This window comes from Lepidochelys kempii, chromosome 2, assembly GCF_965140265.1.
Source record: "Lepidochelys kempii isolate rLepKem1 chromosome 2, rLepKem1.hap2, whole genome shotgun sequence".
NCBI lineage: Eukaryota > Metazoa > Chordata > Testudines > Cheloniidae > Lepidochelys > Lepidochelys kempii.
This window is the reverse complement of record NC_133257.1, coordinates 158,883,597-158,906,271: the sequence shown is the minus strand read 5'-3', so window position 1 is coordinate 158,906,271 and position 22,675 is coordinate 158,883,597. Positions and strand designations below refer to the sequence as shown.

At 41.4% G+C, this 22,675-nt stretch overlaps 1 protein-coding gene across 5 annotated transcripts in view; it reads right to left on the bottom strand.

The window, feature by feature from the left end:
* The window catches only part of PLEKHG4B (pleckstrin homology and RhoGEF domain containing G4B), a 200,442-nt gene that overhangs the window by 76,441 nt on the left and 101,326 nt on the right, over positions 1–22,675 (bottom strand). For all 5 annotated transcript variants that reach the window (XM_073332597.1, XM_073332598.1, XM_073332600.1 and 2 more), the window contains one exon: positions 3,704–5,078. In XM_073332597.1, coding sequence (XP_073188698.1) covers positions 3,704–5,078 — 1,375 coding nt within the window. The remainder of the gene's footprint in view (positions 1–3,703; positions 5,079–22,675) is intronic.

The window sequence follows — 22,675 nt, the reverse complement described above, 5'->3', positions numbered from 1 at the left end:
TTCAGAGATGTCTGCATCCCACAGTTGCTGTACCTTTGAGTGCTGCTCAAGAAACAGGGAGAGATCAGAGTTTGCTAAATAGGAAAGGAAAATTCAGCTGGAAAATGGCTATTTTCAAACATCTGAAAGACTATTACCAGCAACAGAGAGAAAAAACAGGAGTTAAAAGCTATAAAAATACACTTGATATCCCCCCATGGTACTTTATATTACTAAATGATTATAGATAAAAATCAGTATTTTATGCTGGTGTTGCTAAATAAGCAACACTGAGTTAATTATGGAATAACATTCTTGGCACAATGAAGCAACAAATGGCAGTGGAGTTGACTCAATGCCAAACTGAAGCTGTGGCAAGGCACCTAATCAACTGCAAAGAAGAGGAAGAACTGTATGGTGGCTAGGGCATGGGACTGGGAATTTGGAGACTTGGGTTTTGTTCCTTGACTTTGCCAATGTACTTCACATAACCTTGAAAATTATCCCTGCAATACATAACTGTTATTGTTACTAAAAAAAATAAATCAGAAAATGGCTTTAGCCAAATCAACACAACTATACAAGTGGGACAGTTGCTCAGCTGGTATAAATCATCCTAGCCCTGTTAACATCAATGCAGCCACACGGATTTAGAACAGCTGAAGGACTGGCTCCGTTTAATGTATTTATTTATCTGGAAATGTTCTGAGACATTGGGACTGGCAGATGGCTGCCATGCTCTCTGCAGGATTTGGCAGGGATATTAATGCCAAGGGTGTGTCGTAGCTGAAAAATATGCAATGTGCTTGAACCCTCTAAACTCTCACTAGGTGCTCCATTAGCTGAGAATGTGCAGCACCTTGCAGGATTGGGCCTTGCATTTTCAGAGGAACCACTAATCTGAAAGCAAGGCATGGAATTTAGGTTTATTTTAATGCTTTCTGGGATGTAAATGGTTGAAATTACATTATCTGCTGTTGCTGGTCTATTCCTTCTCTCAGCTGATGGAGAGGAGGCAGAAATCTTCTCTTCCCATAAAACATATTAAAATCACTTTTCTAAGAAAGTTTTAAATCTCTCTCTATCTTTGCATCTGTGCTAAGAAGTCTTCAGGATCTCTGCTGCCCCACCTAGGTTCCACAGCCATGGGGACAAACGCAAACCCTAAGGGAGCCAGACTTAAGAGTCTGCCCTTCCCAAGGCAGAAAGTGTGATTCCACTTCACCAACTGCCATGTATAGCAATTGGAACAGCAGGCCAGGGGAAAATGCAAGGGGAGGCAGTCCTGCCCTGTTATCCTGGGGGAGCAGAGACTATTCCACCTGATTGACAGACAGAGAGTGGATGAGCCATGATTCATGAGGACAGCTCTGTTCAGCCAGAGAATGAAGACAAGGCCACCAGGTCAAAGATAAACTCTCCTCCCCATTAGCAACTAAGGTAGAAAGTAGCAAAAAATCTCCCATGGAACTTCCCAAACTAACTGGAATATCAGATGGAAGAGACCCCATCCTAAACCTGCTCCCTGTGCTGCTGGAGCTACACAAGTTTTGCTACAGCCCTGGAGCATGATCTCCCCATCTCTAGTTGTCATGCAGCTTTGTGGTCCCCCATCTAAACTGGGCGCTAGCACTCAGAGGATAAAGCAACATGATGTAGGGCCAGTTTATGATGTCATCAGAGGCTTGCATGCCCCTTACAGCAACGTAAAGTTAGGTCAAGATTTGGCGTTTTGATACCATTGTCAGTTTTTACAAAACATGACTATATCCTAGCGTGAACCATTAATCCTAGCTATGATGCCATTGATATACGTCACCATGAGTACAAATTTTGTCAAAAACGAAGAGTCCAGTGGCACTTTAAAGACTAACAGATTAGTCTGTTAGTCTTTAAGGTGCTACCAGACTCCTTGTTCTTTTTATGGATACAGACTAACACTGCTACTCCTCTGAGATTTTGTCAGTTCACCTTTGGATATTAATTAAATCAATCAAACTGTTCGCTGAAAGAACGACTGGTGAAACCCAGCAGCCTTATCACTTAAAGACTATAAAAACAATATGGCAGAGTGTTCCCAGTTTCAGTACTTGTGCTCCAAATTATCAAGACATTATTCCACATTATCTTAGGTGCTAAACCACGGCAATACAGAATAAAACAACATCAGCAGATTAACAGAATCTGGCAATCACCAATGGCAAATGCCCTGCTGGAAAGCTGTGAAATCACCTGAGATTTGTCACCACACAAACTGGAAGAGGGGGCGGTGGGGGAGGAGAAGAAATCTCTGTCCAGAAACACCTTTCCAAAAACACCCCAGTGCATAGCTCAATATGCTAATAAAAATTATGTACTACAAAACCCCACTGTCTTGCTCGCCACTGAGCAAAAAAAATATTTAAAGAGGATTCTTGTCTTAGAAATGACCCATCCATTTCTAAATAAATAAATACATACATACAACTTCTGCATTTCCCTTAGACTTGCAAGCATAACCTCTGAACTCTAAATCAGGAAAAAAGAAAACTCTAACTCCCAGAAGCTGAATCTGTGACCCCAGTCACCTCTGCTGCCAATCTTAAAATCAGTTGACCATAACATGACAATTTTTTAAGCAGAACTCCACACTGAAGTCAATAGGAATTTTTACTTAAAAGCTTATGGCATGTTCTGGCCTACTGACTGACATTTTTATATTTTTATTGTGGTTTGATTCTTGTTTGAATGTAGAGTTGATACTGCGATAAATATATTATCTGAAATATAAGAACAAAGAAATGCTGCAGATGAGAAAAGACCACACATTTATGAAGTTTCTCTGTTGTTTAAATGCCATTAAATTACGTGTTTCAGAGTAACAGCCGTGTTAGTCTGTATTCGCAAAAAGAAAAGGAGTACTTGTGGCACCTTAGAGACTAACCAATTTATTTGAGCATGAGCTTTCATGAGCTACAGCTCACTTCATCAATCTTGTAAAAGTCTATCAACAACCATTAAAAATATGTTGCATGTTATTTGTACTTCAATACCATGTTTGTTGTAACTAGCCACACACTTTCCCTTATTTGAAAAACGGGCTCAGATAACTTAGTTTTGGAGGGCTAAGGTTACTTTGGGATAATGACTGTCTCATTAGAAAGGTGGTATTCATGGTGCTCTCAGGACTGCATTTCACAGCTATTTAACATTTACTTCTCCATTGACAATTTGCATTTAAAGGTAGTTGATTTTTTTTTGGTACTGATCCAAATCACATGGAAAATAACTCGAGTTGTTTTTAATGTATAAAATATAAAGTATAGAGGAGAAAGTCCAGACCTTCACTACATGCCCAGCATCTATGCTTTTGGTAACGTCTGTAAAATGCCAATTGACTCCAAAGACATTACATGGGATTAACTGAGAGCAGAATTTCATGTGTGTTTCAAGAAGGTTTTTGTTGATCTCTGATCAATTTTTTTAAAAGCAGAATATACAAAGCATTCTGAAAAGTGTATCTTAAAGCAATGGAAATAAAATAAATTTACTTAAAGTATTAAAACAGTAGTAAAATAGATGTGAAATAATAAAACATTGATGATGTCATTACTATTTGTGCTTTAAATCTGAGCTCAGAAAGCAGAAAAAAAAAGTAGTTTTATGTACAAAGTTTATATATGTTGGTGCAGGCAAGCTAAAGATATTATAAAAAATAGAATCCATGTTGTAGTTTGGCTTTTACCTTCAACCTCTTTTTTGCATTTGTTGCTTTTCACCGTAATGAATAAATGACCATTGGAGTCCAACTTCCCCAGTCTTAACGCATGTCCATTTAAGAGCTTCTTAGGGTTTGCACTTGCTGAACTATCTGAAAACAACCTTGGACTATGATCCTTGCAACGCGAACTCTTATGTGACCTATCTAAAGACCGAGACCTTCTCGGTCCAGCCCTGCAATCTGCTATTGAGAAAGTTTCATGAGGTACAAGCAGTTTTTCTGAGGCCTGTGAACAATCTTCAGGCCTTATGACCTCTCTTGTTTCCTCCTTTGGTGCAAGTCTATCAGCAAGAGAATCTTCCCTCTCAATCTGTTTATCACAAGATTTGCTCTCAGAGATTCTCAAGTCATCATTCACTTCATATGAGTCCACTGTCTGGTCTGAAGACTCCTCTTCTGCAATTGACTCCTCTGAGCTGGAACCAAGATTCATTGGATTTTGCAAAGCTTCCATGTATGACTTTCTAAACAAGCGCCTTGTCTCAAAATATGAAGAATCCCTGAGTTGTCGTCTTCTTGGACAAGGACTGCTCAAATCTGTGCTGAAAGTTATGCTTTTGATGCTGTTCTTTTTCTCCATTATGGGAGATAATGCTCCACCTTTTAATACTTCAGGTGTCATTTCAGGCTCAGTGGCCTGTGGTAAAGCCCTCTCCATCATGCTGGGGCAGTCCTTAGTCAACGTGCTGAGATTTACGTACTCTCCTTTGCTCTCCTCAGCTGGGGTTCCAGAGAATTCTAATTCTGCCCTACTTTCTGCAGTATGAAGTGGACTATACACTTCACTCCCTTGGTTTCCATGATTATCAGTAAGTGTTGCTTCTATGACTGTAGAGCCAGTATCATTGGAAGTGGAACTGTCACGTGAACTATTGCTCTCCATGGTCTGTGTCATTGTTTTCACATCAGTATTATTACTGATTAACCGGTCGAGGAGAGGGCTACTGGAATAATTATGCAGGATTGTTTCAGCTGTAGGGACAAAAATAGGATTCACTATATTCTTCCAAGGTGTTCTATATACAGCTGGGCCAGTGGTAAGTAAGCAGCTTTGCAAGGGAACACTCCCCCTTTCACAATTTACATTTTCCAAAAATTCTGCTGTAAAAACACATCCATACATGGTTTCAGGTACAATAACGTCTTCCATTCCTTGTCCATGTCGGGAGAGGCATTTTAAAACTAGTTTTGCTGACTGCTTCCCAGCCGGAAGAATTTGTAAGTAGAAATCGCCTGGTTTCAGACGGACTCTGTGAAGAGATGCTAACTGTACTACTACTTTTTCATGGATGCACAGTGGCCAGCCTTCATGGTAGAAAATAAGACCAGTGTATTTAGCCTGTAAGGAAAAGAGAAAGCAAAATGTCTGAGGAAAAAAATCTTTATCTTGGAAGACAGCATTTTGTTACAAATATAAAACAGTGGGGTCAAATTCTGCACTGACTACTCCATCATTGAGCTCCATGCAATTAGACAGGGCTATAAAAGGTTTGTATAACAAACATAACACAGTTTAAATAGTGTCTCTTAAGATAAGGGGTATCAATATTATGCCTCTTCCCACTAGAATAAGCTACTAGTTTACTGTTACATTGTATCTTGCAGCCTAATTACATTAATAGAACTGATAATAGTTTCAGGAAAAGGTAGGTCTCTTGGGTATAGAAAAAAGGGTAGCAATAGGCCACACACAGGCACGCAGATAGGAGCCATTAGGAGCAAGCTTAAGATAAGCCAGAAAGATAAAAATGGCAGCAAAAGTAAAGGAATGGTAAACTCTTCCCTTTTAACCTAACATTTAGAGTCACCATTGCTCTGGGCATTCTCACAGCCAATGAGAAGCAAAACGTGGACAATACTGCCCATGATGTTTAATAAAACATTTTTCAATGCACACAAACTACAAATTTCCCACGCCGGTATTTAAAATAGTACCAGATAAATACTAGCTGGTGGGTGACAGGAAAATGAGGGAGGGGCATCAGTGAGATCCAGGGTAACATTCTGGTAAGAAGTCCAGGTCCCACTCTGTCTACAGTTGCGGGTAAGGGGGAGGGTGCTGACCCTGGACTCTGCTTAGGGAATTTATTTTTCATACTAACCCCTGGTTTGCAGGTGTCTGAAATCTGAAGCCCCTCGCTCTGACAGCTTAAAGGGAGTTATTTCTCTTCCCCCACTTCCCCATTCCAGAGTCTTCAGGCAGTTGGGGCAAAAGTATGTCCATTTCTTCCTCTAACCAGTGACCTGGATGCTGCTGGGGTGTGAGTGGGATGTCTCTGCTACTGTACCCACTTCCCATCCTCCTGGCTGCGGTGAAGGGAGTGGAGAGATGTCTTTACTATTAAACCCTTCCTCCAGCTTCCTGACTGTTGCAATGGGGGAGGTTTTTCACTATTGAGATTGTCTTCCCCTATAAAGAACTTCAGTACCTGCCTCTGATGCTACTAGAAGTTTCCCCAAAAAGCAACAGAGTGAAAATGCAGTATTTCCAACCCCAGGAATTCAAAATCTTAACACAGGCCCACAAAAATTACAATATTTTAAATATATTGGGGGGGGGGGTATTTTTGAGCACTTAGGGGTAATATTTTCTACTTTTTGTCTGCAACTATCAGGGCTAGAAACTTACCTTCAGAAAAAAAGCCAAGATATTCTCATATTCACATGACTGTAGGAGCTGGGGCTTTAAGTAAAATATCAACTATCACAAAACTCATGATAAAACTGTGGAAGTTGGTAACACTAAAATTGACGTGATTCTTTTCAGCATCACTGCCCAAAAGACTGTCACATGGGCAAAGCTAGGAATAGCAGCAGAGGTACTGGAGTTTTCTCGGCAGACTCAGAAAGACAGCACAGCACTGGGTCACTTTTGGAAGGTTTTGTTTTACAGCCATCAAGAATTAAATTTAAAAAAAATGTAACAATAAAAGCTTAAGTTTTGCAGAAATTGATAGTGTCTTAAGACCTGTAGGGACAATTTTCTGCTCCTTGCTAGGGAAAAGTTTTTCAAGCTTTGTGCTAACATCAACTATATTTTTTTGCACTTGAAATCAAACTTGTTCTGATTCTGAGCAACTTGCAGGAAGTTTTAGAATAATAGAATCACGCATTGAAAAAAAAATAGAAGGAAAACCAGAGAGTAAGGAAGCAGGAAGGATTTGGGGCTTTGGCATTGAAAGGGGGAGCATACCCTCTCTTTCCCACCTCCTTGGGGAATAGGGTCTTCTCTCCTTCTTCTTTGAACTTGTGTCTGTAGGTCCCACCCAATGATTTTCTGACCATGTCCCATGGAATGCTGAGCGTCCCACATGGTGGCTCTCTTTCCCACCTGGTTGGGTACACTCCCCAGTTTCCTTAAGAGGTTCTCCCTACTGAGCCTCATAAATCAACATGTTTTCTTGGAACTAAACACTGAGTTTGCAAAGGGAGTAAAGCACTGATCAGTTCATTCATCGGCTATGCAGAGCACTGCACAATGTCTGCACGCTATTAGGCTAAGCAGAGAAATGCATGAAAAAGTGGCCTTTCCTTTCTGGGGATGTGTGAGGAGCATAAAAAGAATAAACCTGTGATTTCACAGATAATTGGTGAAGATGGAGAAGTATCAAAGTAACCAAAACAAGGAGGGTCTCCAAGAAATATGTCCATGACACCTTTATATTGAGGGTGGGGTGGGGGCAGAGTAGGGAGAAGAACCTGAAGTTCACTTTACACAAAAATTCATTGTTTGTAGTTAAGTTCCAAATATTAGGAGAGCAAGGTACTTGCTTGAAACACCCTGTTTGCTTGCCAGGAATGGAATATTTTGGTCTCTAGTTTCCATTCACTCTGCACAATCTCTCTTTGCCTATATATCTCTAAAGACAAATGACTCTTGCCATTTGGAATCACCATTTATTTTCATATATGCCCAAACTGCCTCAAACATTCTTTTAGATTTAAGACTTATTCAACTAATGCCACAGTAACAGCAAATACATTAAAAAAACTCCAGCAATAAGGGTACAAGAGTGAAGGATATGCACATTCCCTTCCCCTTACTAAAAAAAGCTAATAGTACAGGAACAAAATATCGAGACTGAATGTTAGGTCAGGCAAAAATGCACCTGCTGCAGAATCCTCCTACATCTGGGACTAATACAACATAAAACTGACAGGGTCAAAACATGCAGGCAGAATGCAAAGAAAGATTTAAGGACTGTAGCAGCTGTAAATAAAGAAATTGATACAAACTGTACTGTCTGACAGATAAGGAAAGTTCTGCATGTTTCAAGAAAAGTTATTTTAAAATAAAATAAAAATAATCCCACCCGACACAATCTTGCTTCTTTCTATTCAGTGTCTGTTAAACTCCTTATTAGTGGTCACTAATGCTAGCATATACAGGACACTGTTTAGCTCATAAGAGATATATTTTAGTGACATTATGGGGAGGGTGAATTCTTCTGAGAGGATCTATATATGGAGGGGAGCTCCCCATTCTCACTAGCAGGGTGGTGACAGCTGATTCCTTGGTACCATCACCCCATATCACAGATCCTAGGCAGATTGCAGGTTAGGGGTGCATAGCCCCACCATCTCGGCGTAAATCTACTACGAAGTTAATGCAGTGTCTGGTTCTGCAGGGTGGGGGGTAACCCCTGCCCTCCTCAATGGTACCATGTGAGGAAGACTCCACAAAAGGAACCTCACAGTTTCCCTCCCACCGTTGCCTCATCCTATTGTGCTTTCATGGTGTTATGTGTTTTTGCCCCCCATCCCCCAAGAAAGGAACAATTTCTCCCTTCCCCGTGCCAGTAGTTCTTTCACACAATTGTCAGAATATACATTCAGTTGGGGGGAGAGAGGGGGAGAAGATAATTCACTCGAATAAAAATAAGAAGCAGCCCTCACCATTTTTTTCCTCCCTCTATTTATTTCCCAGCTTTTATTCTAATCTAATTAGTCACTCTTCATGGCAAACACAATTACAGCTTATTTCTTTTAGCATTCTGTAATAGTAAACTCAGTGTTTAAAATTCACAGTAACAGATGAAAATTACAAACAGCTTTAACTGTTTGGAGGGAAGGCTTTGAGACCACAGGTCTGGCTCTTAATGATCAGTAATGTTACATAGCTTATGATGAAAAGATTTCATTTTAAAGCAAAAAAAGCATACTTGTGTAACTAGAAAGATGAAAAGAAAAACAGTCACAGAGACTACTGTTATTTACATGTCACAACAACAAAACAAAAGGTTTGTCAAGACCTTACTGTAACATTCCTATTCTATACATCTACTCATTTTGACAATTACTTCATTATTTTTGGAAAAAACGAAGCTGAAATTTGCAGTTTTATCCCTAACACCATACAGTTTTTAACCATTCAACATTCACTTGCAGAAAAAAAAGTCTTTTCCCAGCTCCTTGGCTAATGACATTTTAAACAAATTGCTGAATTCTGCAGAGGCCATGGAAGGTGATGAGAAGTTCAGAAGGAAGCCAGCCATCCAGAACTGGGTTTAAAAACAGTTAAGAAAAAGGATTTTCAACCACTTCCAGACTGACAATGAGATGTGCTGGTCCAGTGGGCATAAGAGGAAAGAAAAAGCCGAGGCTGGGAACCTTGGAAAGCAGCTTTCAATTGTTCGTGCAGCCAGCTTCACAAGCTCTCTGAAAAACAGTCTATCTTGATACCAAAGAAACTCTATTCCCTAAAAATCCATCTAAAGAATGACCTTAATAGATTGCCTGCTACTAAACATGGTAATGGCTGTTTCTCTAGGCATAACTCATACTTAAACTCCCCCAAAAAGATATTGTAGTGTTACTGAGGAAATGTAGTACTACTTCATATGCAGAATTCTCTCGTAGAAACAGAGTGTCAAGCAGCAGAAAAGGAATGACTCTTTCTCCAAGAAACAAAGAAGCAGCCCCACACAAAATTATACTGCAGCCATAACAATCACCACAAAAATACGTCTGGCACAAGAAGACCAACTGGAAAGCGACTAGGTGAAATCCTGGCCACTTGAAATCATTCAGGGTCATTTGTACAACGTGTATCAGTCCACTCTAGAGAGGTGGAAATTCTAGTAAACACTACCATGTTGTGCACTAACTGGCCTGCGTGGTCCCTCCTGGTGCACACTAAAAGTTCCCTAGTGAAAGTTAATGTAGTCTCACATCATTAACGTGCACAAGGAAATGTTTAGTGCACTCCAGCAGAGTCCGCATGGGCCAGTTAGTGCACAACACGCAAGTGTGCACTAGAAGTTACACTCTTCTAAGGCAGACTAATGCACCATGCAGACAAGCCCTTACTTCAGGGAACCAGAATGTCACTCATTCACTCTAACAGCAAATCATTATGTAAAAAAACATTTTTAAATGATATATTACATATAAGACAAATATTAAAATGATGCAAATGTTTCAAATACAATGCAAACATCTCTTGGACTTCTTTGCTAGTTTAATATGTTAGAAGAAACCACAGGACCTTCATACAGGGAAAAGCATCAGATTATGTGTGGTCAATAGAAAATTAAATGAGGTCACTTTAAAGAATTATTATCCATACCATGACCAGATGATATCTGGAATACTGTAGCAGGTTCAATCTGGTTTTCCCACACTGGATCTTAAAAATGGGTATTGGCAAGTGGAAGTGGATCCAAAGGACAGGGAAAAGACTGCTTTCATAGCAGATAAGGCCCAGGGTAATTTAAAGTGATGCTTTTTGCTTGTGCAATGCACCAGCCACACTGAAAAGTGTACTGCACAGCGTGCCACTCTTAGTCTGTTTGTTATATCTATATGATAGCTGGGTGCATGCTAAAACCTTTGAACAATAATTGATACATTTACAAATGGTCTGTGATAAGCTTAATGCTGCCAAACTGAAACTGAACCCAAGGAAACATGAATTGTTTCAAAAAAGAGGTAATTTATCTTGGGCACACAAACAGCAAAGGGGGAATTTCTGCTGACAAAGAAAACAGAGGCTATGCAGAACTGACCAACTCCCCAGACACTCACACTTGGAGATGCCAACAAAAAAAAGTTGCGAACCATTCCTATAAGCTACAAAACATGCAGCAGATTAAATCTGAGACCGTAATACTTTGGCACAGGTTTTTCCCATCTCCTGTACCACTGGTTCTCAAAGCCAGTCTGCCACTTGTTCAGGGAAAGCCAGCACGTCCCTTGGCCTGCGCCGCTTCCCGCAGCCCCCATTGGCCTGGAGCGGTGAACTGCGGCCAGTGGGAGCCGCGATCGGCCGAACCTGCGGACGCGGCAGGAAAACAAACCAGTCCAGCCCCCAGGGGCTTTCCCTGAATAAGTGGCGGACCGGCTTTGAGAACCACTGTCCTATATCATATTTCATCTTAAAACTACAAACTGTCACCCGGTGACCACAAAGTTTTCACTACCATATTCTGAGACACCTTTCTAGGTGCCAAATGATTTTCCAGTCACACACTATTTTTATATCAGGATCCTCTCTCTGGGAAGCTTTAGTTGCTCTGAACTCTGTTTCTACCATCCCAGACGCATTGTTCCAGTGGATGAACCAGGAACATTTTGGCAAATTATGGGAAGAGAGGAGACAGCCATCTCCTCCTCAGCATACTCCCCCGAGCAACCAATTCCTTGCAATCCTGGTTGGGGCAGCATTTGCAATTAACTGCCCAGGAAAGCCATCTGGACAAGGCATCAGCATTACCATGCTCATGTCCAGGCCTGTGTGAGACTGAAATCCTAGCACTGCAGTTTTTCCAACCACCTGGCAAATTGCCCTCAGGATTCCTGAATCTAAAGAATTATTGCAGGAAAACATGGTCTGTCCTGACCACAAACTTCCTCCCATAAAAATACTGGTGAAAGTGTTCTATGGATGTAGCCATTGCCAGGAGTCCCTTTTGGGTGGTGCAATAACTTCTCTCCGGAAAAGACTTTTGCAGTAATAAGCCACCACCTTAAGTTCTTTGGGCTCCTATGTCAATACTGACCCCAAACCATAAGAGCTAGCATCTGTGACCAATATGAAAAGGGGTTTTGAAACACAGATAGGCCAAGACAGACGCAGTCACCAGAGCTTTTTTTCAACTCTGAAAATGCTACTTCACACTCTGCTAACCACTGAAATGGTTTCCCTTTCTCACCCAACCTATGCAATGGTCTTACTATATTGGCAAACCCACAAATAAGGCTTCAGCAATAGGAGCAGAGTCCTACATCTGTGAAGGATTGGGCAAAGGACACTCACCCCGACCATTAGGCCATGTCCCAATACACTTCCCTCCTCTCTCCACTTCTCTCTCGCTCGCTGAGCTGTCCTTGGTGTCTGTTTTTTCTTCTCTCATTTCCACCCCCATTTTATTTTTGCTTTTATTTGTTATTCTAATTTAGATGTTTTTATTTTTTGTCACCATAGAATTTGTCCCTAAAGCCTGAATTTGGTTGATAAATGAAGAATAGCTTGCTTTCCTGGCACAATAAAAATAATTAAATTATAATAATAATCCTTATGATCACTTTAACTAGTTTTTAAATATTAAATTCAGATGCATCTAAAAACCTGTGCATAGTTATAAAGACCAGGCATGCTTCTGAGTAACAGGATGATTTAGTTGCTACATTAATAAGCACTCTATAAATCAATGAAGCAAACAATTAAATAAAATACAGGTGGTGGCATTTTTGTCAACAGAGTAATAAAATATTTTGCTCAGAGAAAAAATAATGAATAGTTTGTAGATGCAAAGCACCTGTCCAGACCTGAAAGAGAGAAAGATCCCCTGGGCCTGCCTGCTATCTGCCTCAGTAACCACAAATCTAATGACTTAATCAGTAAGCTCATCTACCAAGGTACTGGACAACCACAAAGGCGGTCTATTGCTCCAGGAAAGAGATTTCTATTATACAATGGAAGTGTTCATAGCCTAAGAGTCTTTGATAACATTAAATCAGACATAAAATGCCTCAACCTACAATATAAGTAATGTCTGAAATCATACACACAAGGGCGAGTTGTAGTGGCATTACAATTATATGGCAGTTCCTCAACGAGTGTACTGGTACCAATTAAAGTTTAGTACTATCTAGCTCTCACATTGTGCTTTTAATCAGTAGATCTCAAAATGCTTTACAAAAGAGGATAGTATCATTATCCCCATCTTACAGATGAGGAAATTTGAGGCACAGAAAGTTCATGTAACTTCAGCTGGGAATAGAACCTAGGTCCCCTAAGTTCAAGTCCCTTGCTCTATCCACTAGGCCACATAATTACTTCAGTACAACTTTGACAAATGCAGGTTTTGTTACAAACTCAGAATTTGTGTCAGGTGCGCTAAAGGGGTCACTGAGGCTGATGAACCTTTTGACCAAACTTGGGCAGAGTTTGGAGTGAACCTCAACAGATCTATGGTTTTGGGTGGAAGCCATTAAAAATCCAGTGGTTTTGCCTGGTTTCATTTGGACACCAGGAAAAACTTGTCAGGGCATCAGCTAGTTTTTGCTTTTGTTTGAACCTAAAACTTAAAAGTGAAGCAGAACAGCCGGAGAGCCACATGAAGCAAAACCAAAAACTAAGTTGGCACGAGTTTTGGGAGTTAAAAGTGCACAGTTCTAGTAGAAATGTCTTATTTCCCAGAGACCACACTGAAAACCTAGCTCTTATTTTGCTTGATCACTTGTTCTCCCATAAGACACTTATAATTTGCTTTTACAATCCACTGTTTAAGCATTTGATCCTGTTTGGTGCCTTTCTGCATAGACTGTACCTCCCTTTGACAATTACCTGAGTGTTACACTTTGGAAATACTTGCATATATTTTGTCTTGCCAATAGAAATGATTAAGTTTGAATTTATTTAGGTTTGGCAATTTTCAGCTACTAATAAGTAAGTTAAACGCTGATTACTATACAGCTGCATCTATTTAAATTTTAAACAAACAGTAAAGCAAATGTCTCTGGACTAAAACGCTTTACTTTTCACCCCAATTCCTTCATACTGTGTTCTGGTTAATTCAGCAACAATCTGACATCTCCTGCCACACAGAGATCAGTTACTGGAGTTGCACGTATGGGCACATTTGTCTTGTGTACGAACAAATCAGTAGTGCTGTAAACCATCATTTGAAAAGTAATGTTTTTCTGTATTCTCTCTCCCTCCCTGTCCTCCCCCCTATGCAACAATGTGTTTAAAAATTCCACAGAGGCACTGAATTCGAGAACCCATGAAGATATAGAAGGGCTAATTGATAGGTTCATAGATCACTCTGTCCCACAGTGGCACAGGCAGAAGCAGGGCGGAGGAGCCAGGCAACTCCACCAGATTGTCTTTGTGGAATTTCCTAGTGATTAATGCCTCAGGTAAGAGGGTTCTGAGGAGTGCAGAGCAGGTAGGGAGCACAGCCTAGTATTCATGGAAAGAGACGCTCTAGCCTAGAGACAGAGGTCTATACACAAAAGGCACTCCACAGCAGCTGCAGAGAGGATCCAGAGGGAGTTAGTATTGTTACCATCAGGTTTTGGTTTGGGTTAGCTCAAAGTGATGTTGTGTGGAGTGGCTGGTCTTCCTCTCCACATCTTCCTATATCCAGCAGGAGCACTTTCACAGGATGGTGGTTTCCCTGGAGCTGTACCTTCACCCTTCCAAAGCCCCTTGTGGCATTCCCTCTCTTTGTGGCACCAGAGGAAAAGCTCTAGACTACCAAACTTTGAGATGGAAAACACCTATTGGGTTATTTAACTCACTGTCCAGGGAGGGGCTAATCCAGGTCTGTTATCTACAGTATCTTCTACAGTGCTTTGTCCAGACTGGCTTTAAATGACTCTAGATTCTCCTGTCTCTAATTTGTTTTGTTGATTTCATGATATTCAGAAAAGTTCATTTTTCTTGCATCTATTTAGGCTATGGAGATTATGTTGTTTTTAAACTGCCAGTGGAAGCAATGGTAGGTTCAGCTTCCCAGCCAGGTAACTGGAAGTTATCAGCAAAAAAGGAAACAAGGGTGAGAAGGGTGAGAATTTGTGGGTTGAAACCTCTGTCATTAAGGCAATGAATAACTGCATGCAGTACATAGCATATGCTATGGCAAGAAAACTGTCCATTGTGTGACTACAACGAAATAGTCATTAAACCCCTTATTCTGAGTACTGCTGAGATTCTATATTTTGGACAAATGCTGGATTATAAATCCTTCAGTGCCTTGTAAATTACAGCCTGAGGACTGTAAATCTTCACATCATTTCCTGAATAGTTGCATTCCTGAGAAACTTCCAGTTCACAAGTATAAATATGGGCAAAAATTTCCCTCCCTCTCACACCGCCCTCATCTCCACAACCTGATCCTCCTCCCACTGAAGTCAGTTGAAATACTAACTTCAATGAAATCAGGATTGGGACCTGAAAACTTTAATGAGGCTGTTGTGACTTGCATAGTTCTAGCAAAAAGCAGAGACTCCGAATTCTGAATTAGTGTTTTTGCATTCAAAAGAGGTTGTAAGTTAACATGACTGATTATCCTTAATTGTTTTAATAATCACCTCAGCTATTGTCTATCAGGCAAAGTCCCTCTTCATTATATCAATTCCATTTAACCATGAGATACGGAATCCAAACACTTCGATGGTTTGTCTCTGGCAGTGCTCATGTTATCATTTACTCACTCCAAATATAAATACCTCACTGATGTGGCTATCTTGATTTAAGGCTTGAACCTGCAAAACCCATAGTCACAAAAGTAATCCCATTGTCCTCATGGAAATCAGAGCTACTTGCATAAGCAATAGCTGACAGCATGGACAGCACAAGGATAAAAATGAAAGGGTTCCTTGCACCTGGATAACCATACATGTTTAGTTTCCAGTCTCTCTAGAATATAATTATCAGTTACAAAGAGGTATAATTAAAAATGGAAAATCTGAGCTATGAAACCACCCAACTGTCTGCAGACTCCAACAATATATTTCTTATACTTGTTTATGTCTCTTAAATTTGGTGAGCCGTGGTTTGATTACTGAGTTCCCAATAAACCGTGCATTTGATTTTAAACAATATTTTCAATAGTGACACTAATTAAAGCTCAGGCCTGGGCAGTGCTGAGCATGGAAACTGAGTCCACTCAGCATCTGCCAGATATGAAGCACCTTGCAAAACTGGTCCAAATGTTTATTAAAAAAAAGGACATAAGAAAAATACTGAAGCCAAAAACCTTAATATGGGACCATTATCAAGGAATATCAATTGTAATGAGTAGTGGCATGTGTGAAGACTCAAAGATTTGTTTCATATTTGCATTTGGGGAGCAGGGGAGAGAGGGAGGATCATCCTAGTAATTTGGTTTGTTTCAGATCCCAGATATCAATATTGTCTGATCAGATAAAGTGTACTTGGCAATGTTTGAAGCCTTTAAGTAGGAACATTTGGGTGAAATATAGGGAAAGAAAGAAAAGAAGCAGACCATAGGATAGGAATCTTCACTCTTCTCTACCCTAAGGCCCAAGGAAGAAAGCTGCAGATTGGTACAGTGGGAAAGTGACATCATCATTTCCTTGCTCTGGTGATTTCCTGTCCCTTCCCCCTGCATGGTCCACAGAAGGTGGAGAGCCTGGCTAGCAGACCAGGCAAAAAGCAAGATATGAGATCTGCATCTCTTTAGCTCTGTCTGATCATGAGTAAGCTACACAGAGATAGAGGAGAGTTGATTGTGTCTCCTAGTAAGGATCTAGTGCTATCCAGTAAGGGACAGATGGGAGAAACATCTTGCAGCCCAATGTTTTTGGACTGTCAGTTGTGAACAGTGAGTTTTCCAAACAGCAAACAGATATTCACTCTTTTCAACAAATGTATTATTTTTATGCTCCCATCCCTCCTATCAATCTAAACAATCTTTGTGTCTCCACATTCCTCTACAGTGGAGTAAAAGCAACACAAAATTTAATCATCACACTTTAAAAATTCATATTTGAATTCTATGGGGCTAATTACCCCCTTTCTGAACTGGTGGTATCAAGATGTGCAGAGTTATCACAGAAGTGCTCAGAGGCATTCTGACTGCATGAGATCAAGGCAACTGGGAATGCTTTGAGAAGAGAGCTTGAAAGGGGAATCATGAACTCTTCCCAGTACCTGCTGCCATAGGTTAGCACGCACACAGAGGATGGTGGGGCTCTTACCACATCTCCATCCTGATTGGCCTCCAACATAGGACTCTGCTGAGCTACTAAGCATACTAGCTGGCTCATCAACTTCGTGCTAAAGGAAAGACTAGGGGCCAGAGCCTCAGCTAGTATAAAGAGACATAGCTCCATTGAAGCCAGTGGAGCTGTGACAATTTACACCAACCAAGGATCTGGCCCTCAGTTTATATTTTGTACCTGATGCCTGTTTCCCTGTTAATGTGTACTAAAAATGCCTTATTGCTTCTTCCGCAAACCTACTCATGTAGGAGAAGCTGGAAATTTGCCCTTTGACTTTAAAAGAACATAAGGTGCAAAGAAATTCAGCCCTGGTGCTCCAGTAAGACCTATGCATCAGTACCAAGATCCAAGTGCAGCAAACAGGAAAGCAATAGAGAGCAAAGGTTTTGGATTTGTTGGTACTGTAATCATAATCGTATTATTTTTATGCAAAGACGAGAGTGGTCAGAAAGGCTCAAAAAGTGTCAAGTCTACAGAAGAAGGAAGGCTTAAATTCAAGTAAATTCAAACTTCAATGCTTTGGGCTTGGGAATAAAGAGAGAGAGCAGACATTTAAACCAGCATTGTTATGCTGACAAATGATCTGTTTTTGGAATACTGGAATGGGAAAACAAGTAGAAACCACTAAGAAGCTCCTGAAATACAGAAATACTAGGTGAAAGAAATAAAGCCAGACATCACTCAAAAAAAAAATGCAAAGCAAAGTCAAACACATCATGAGAGATATAACAGGCTCACCGAGACTACTGATAGTCTAGATTGAGCATGATTAGAGATAAAGTTGGGCTTCTGGCTATAATGAGGTCATGACAAAAATACCTTTTCCATAACTACTGTTTCAGTGTCAGCACAGGGTAAATCAGCAGGACAAAGTAGGACACCGAAAAAAAGCCATTAAGTGATAGAACTGGCAGAAGGGAATATGTGATACTGTGTGGTGTGATGGGGAAGGGAGATTCAGATTCCAGCCAATGAGGGGCAACACACATGATATGGGATTTCATTTAGAAGTGTGAGAAAAAAGTGTGTCAAAGACACAGAAAGCAAAAGTAAAAAGCAACCAAGAAAGCAACAAATATTAGAGCAAATATAAACTTTCCTTCCATTGGTGGCTTACACCTCTGATCTCTCAGGTATGCTGTGGAGGTGGGAGATATATATTACCCACTTTGATGAATGGAGATGCAATTATAAGGCTCAAACTCTGCACATGTGTGCACACACACAAATTTTGCTATAAAGCAGGACTGTGGGGGAGGTAAATCCTTAAATCTACCATGTTTGGCAGAAATTCCCTACAGAACATGCCCTTTAAGACGACTAGAATGATTTCCACCAGCTGAGGATCTGTCCCAAAGTTTTACTCTTCTTGTTTTTTGGTATCTAGTTTAAATGGAACCAGATTTCTTTGTGAGTAGAAGGAAGGAGCAGGGAAGAAGAGAGGGAGGCTGCATGTACAGACAATTTTCTCAAGTTGGCTCACTGTCAGTCTAGCTCCCCTGATGGAAGCATGGCTCCTAGGACCCCTCTTCCAAAAGCCCCCTGCTCTCAGAGCTGTAGGAAGGGAACTCTGCTTCTGCAGGCCAGAGGAAACTGTTTGGGGGTGAGGGTATATGGGAAGAGAGAACAGTGGGCTTAGAGGGAGAAGGATGGGAAGGGGTCCCTCTTCCATTGCCTTTTCAGAGATCTGCAGGAAGGCAGGACCATGGTCAAGCCTTAGGAGGATTGTTAGGCCTCATATACACACCCCTCGAGCAAATCATGGTCTCATTGGAAGTTCAGTTCCCCTGAGCCTTAGGCTCATTGAGGGCTATACTCAACCACATCTCCCACAAGCCTTTGGTACTTCTTTGGGCCCACCACCACTCCTTACCATAGGCCATTAGGGGCTATGAACCTTAGGCTTACAGTGTGTGGAGTCAGGAGGCCTTCAAAGAGCCTAATAAAGCTAGCTGATAAGGAGTTGGGAAGGACAGTGCACAAAGACCTGATGGAGCCTATTAAGTTGAAGGAGACAGGAGGAGGAGCAGTGAAGTGATTCATCCTTCCTCAGGAATGCTTACATGTAGCCTGTGGCAGGGGTACTCAGTAAGGAATTCATCAGTCCCCTTTGGGGAACAACAGGAGAGGGAGGGAAGTTTTTCTGCTCTGTTTCTGCTGACTCCCACCCCCGCACTCTCCTCCACAGGAGAGTGGGTGGAGACTGTAGTTAGCATGATACTGTGGCCAAATGACCAAGGTGGTAATCTCCTCACTCCTGCCAACCTCTACTGGATCAGGCCTTTCCTTCTGCAGACCTCCTAGGGTTTGCAGAAACAGGGCTCCTTTCCTGCGGATATTAGGAAAAAACAAAACCTAAGGAAATGTCTCAGGTTTGACACTAAGGTTGCAGGGTACGGAATTAACAAGTCAAACATAAATAAACAGAACACCACGTCAGACCCCCATAAAACTCAGAGTTCAGTTTCCATGGTAGCCAAACTACGTTAATTCTGCCCATATAGTGCTGTCCTGAGAAACCCAGACTACCTTATCTACCCATTACAGTTTCAGCTTGTCATTGACCACAAAAACTAGAACGTCTTAGATATATTTGTATATGGTCTGCAGGAAAAATTACTCTACAATTTCATGATTAAACAAGCAGCCACTCCTCACTCTTCATTAAGGGCCAAACCATGATAGAATCCGAGAGGGTACTCAGCATCTTTTAAGATCTGGCCCTATGATTTCACATGACAACGGATTAAAAAGTAAAGGGGATTGATAGGGCACATTGCCCCTCCTCTGCTGAAAACAGAACAACAGCTCTTCTTCCTCCACAGCTGGTGCAATGAGAGCACCTCCCCTACTATTTGTACCTACCTTAACCAGGGCCAGATTAACTCTCCTTTGAGCCCGGCGATTAGATTTTGTGGGGCCCCTGTATACAAGTCTTTTTCCTGAGAGGGAATTTGGTGCAGGAGGGGGCTGGGGCAGGGGATTGGGGTACAGGAAGGCGTGCGGGGTCTGGGAGGGAGTTTGGGGGCAGGAGGGGATTCTGATCAGGGGCAGGAGGTTGGGGTGAAGGAGGGGCTGTGAGGCGTAGGCTCTGACGGGGAGGCGCATACCACAGGCGGCTCCTGGCCAGCGGCGCAGCAGGGCTCAGGCTGCTTGCCTGCCTGCCATAGCCCCACGCCGCTCCCAGAAGCAGCTGGCTACTAGCACATCTCTGCGCACCCCTTGGGAGCTATGGGGATGATGCTGGGGATGGGGGCAGTGCATGGAGCTGCCTTTCCCCACCCCCTCACCAGGGGCCACAGAGACGTGCCAGCAGCCAGCCACTTCTGGGAGCAGTGTGGGGCCACAGCATGCAGGCAGCCTTCTCTGTCCCCCTATCTACTCTAGCGACACCATCAGAGGCTCATTCACCTGCACATTTACTAGTGTGATATATGCCATCATGTGCCAGCAATGCCCCTCTGCCATGTACATTGGCCAAACCAGACAATCTCTATGTAAAAGGATAAATGGACACAAATCAGACATCAGGAATGGTAACATACAAAAGCCAGTAGGAGAACACTTCAATATCCCTGGACACTCAATAACAGATTTAAAAGTAGCCATTCTTCAACAAAAAAACTTCAAAAACAGACTCCAAAGAGAAACTGCAGAGCTACAATTAATTTGCAAACTTAACACCATCAATTTGGGCCTGAATAGGGACTGGGAGAGATTGGCTTACTATAAAAGCAATTTTCCCTCTCTTGGTATTGACACCTCCTCAACAATTATTGGGAGTGGACCACATCCACCCTGACTAAATTGGCCTTCATCATTGGTTCTTCACTTGTAAGGTAACTCCCTTCTCTTCATGTGCCTATATACGTTTATGCCTGTATCTATAATCTGCACCTGAAGAAGTGGGTTTTTTATGCACGAAATCTTATGCCCAAATAAATCTGTTAGTCTTTAAGATGCCACCAGACTCCTCGTTGTTTTTGTGGATACAGACTAACATGGCTACCCCTCTGATAGTTATAAAACCCACATTTTTTGTCATCTACTTCTGATACTTCATCTGCAAAGGAGGGAAAATGGTAGCCTGGCATCTCTACAAGTGCTGAGTTAAAAAGTAGTTTGGCTATCTTAATTGGGAATTTCCATAATTTCAAATATTTGGGTTTCTTATAAGTGCAACCTTAACTTTGAATTTCCTGGGTCTCTGAGTGAGTGAGCGAGAAACAGAAACATAGAGGTAGTACATGTTCAGAACTCTGATACCTGACTGCAATCTTCACTTCACATTAAAGTTTTTTGTTTGGGAATACTTCTGTTGTAAGACTCTTAAGAAATTTGTTAAATGAAAGCTGTTACCTGTAGCAAAGCCACATGACAAAATACAAACATAAAAAAGACATATTGCTAGGTGCTAAAAAATATATTTAAAAGAATGATCTAAGAATAATTTCCCCACCTAATGGACAAATACATATACAACTCAGTGTCTTCAAAAAACCCTACATCAAAACAAAATGTGCTACAATAAAAACACAACAAAGAAAACCAAGTACATAAACTATCCATTACGTAAGTCATATCTACTTTGGAGCACTTCCAATAACTCGCTAAGGAACGATAAAGCAGGATGGTGATTCAATTCCTTCCTCAGTTGAACACAGGAGAAGACAACAGATGCAGCTGTAATACAGCATGACTTAAGGCAAGACATATTAAGGATGGAAAGAACAGTCTGTCAGTGATCTAATTCTCACCTCCGTCCTCAAAAGTACACACTGACTTTGACCTAGTGTCCAGACTCACCCCTCTTTTGGGGGGTTGGCTTATAATTAAGGCTACAATTTAAACATGAGTATTTTTAGTAAAAGTCATGGACAGGTCACAGGCAAAAAACAAAAAAAATCATGGCCCGTGACCTATCCATGATTGATACTAAAAATACTCATGATTGAATCTTGGTGGGGAGTTGGGGGGTCCGCTGCAGGGGAAGAACCCCATGGAATCCGTGACTTCTACAACCTCCATGACAGACACAGAGCCCTACTTATAACAAACAACCTAAATCTCCGTGTAAGCCCACGTTTCCTGTCCGAGTATGGCTGTTCCAGTAGTTTCCTTTCCAGGATCTCTTCTGTCTTAGCTTCTTATCACCTCTGCCCTGAGAGATACTCCAGCCTCTCTGTGTACCCTGGGAGGAGTTAATGAGCCACACTTACTAACTTCAGGAGTTCTATGCAGGTTTCTAACATCTGCTAATAGTAGTGGGTCAAGAGAGAAACCTGCTATCTTGTTACACAGCCCACCCCTCAGACAGAACCCCAATCCTTTTTTAGGTACAAAAATACTGGGAAAGTATATCCAGCTCGTTTTTCTTTCCTGCCTGCTCACCAACAAGCATCACTGCTAATTTGAATGCTATCTCTGGATCTCAAGAGCTGAGCATGGCACTTAGCAGCAAGCAGGAAAAGTTGTGGCAGTGGAGGTCTGCAGAAAGACAACAGTAGTTCACTCTGGAAAAACCTAATGATGGTAAAAAAACCAACAACTTTTTTTAAAATTTAAAGCTAAAGGAATGGAAAGCCAGAGGCAGCCTGCTGATAATGCCGAAAACCTGAACCAAGCAGCATTATTATTTTAACAGGTTGGGGAGAATGATTCAAGAGCATCATGCACCAAAGAGTCGAAAGGAAGCTCACCGAACATGCCAAGCTAGGGGGAGAAAAATGAAACCAGACA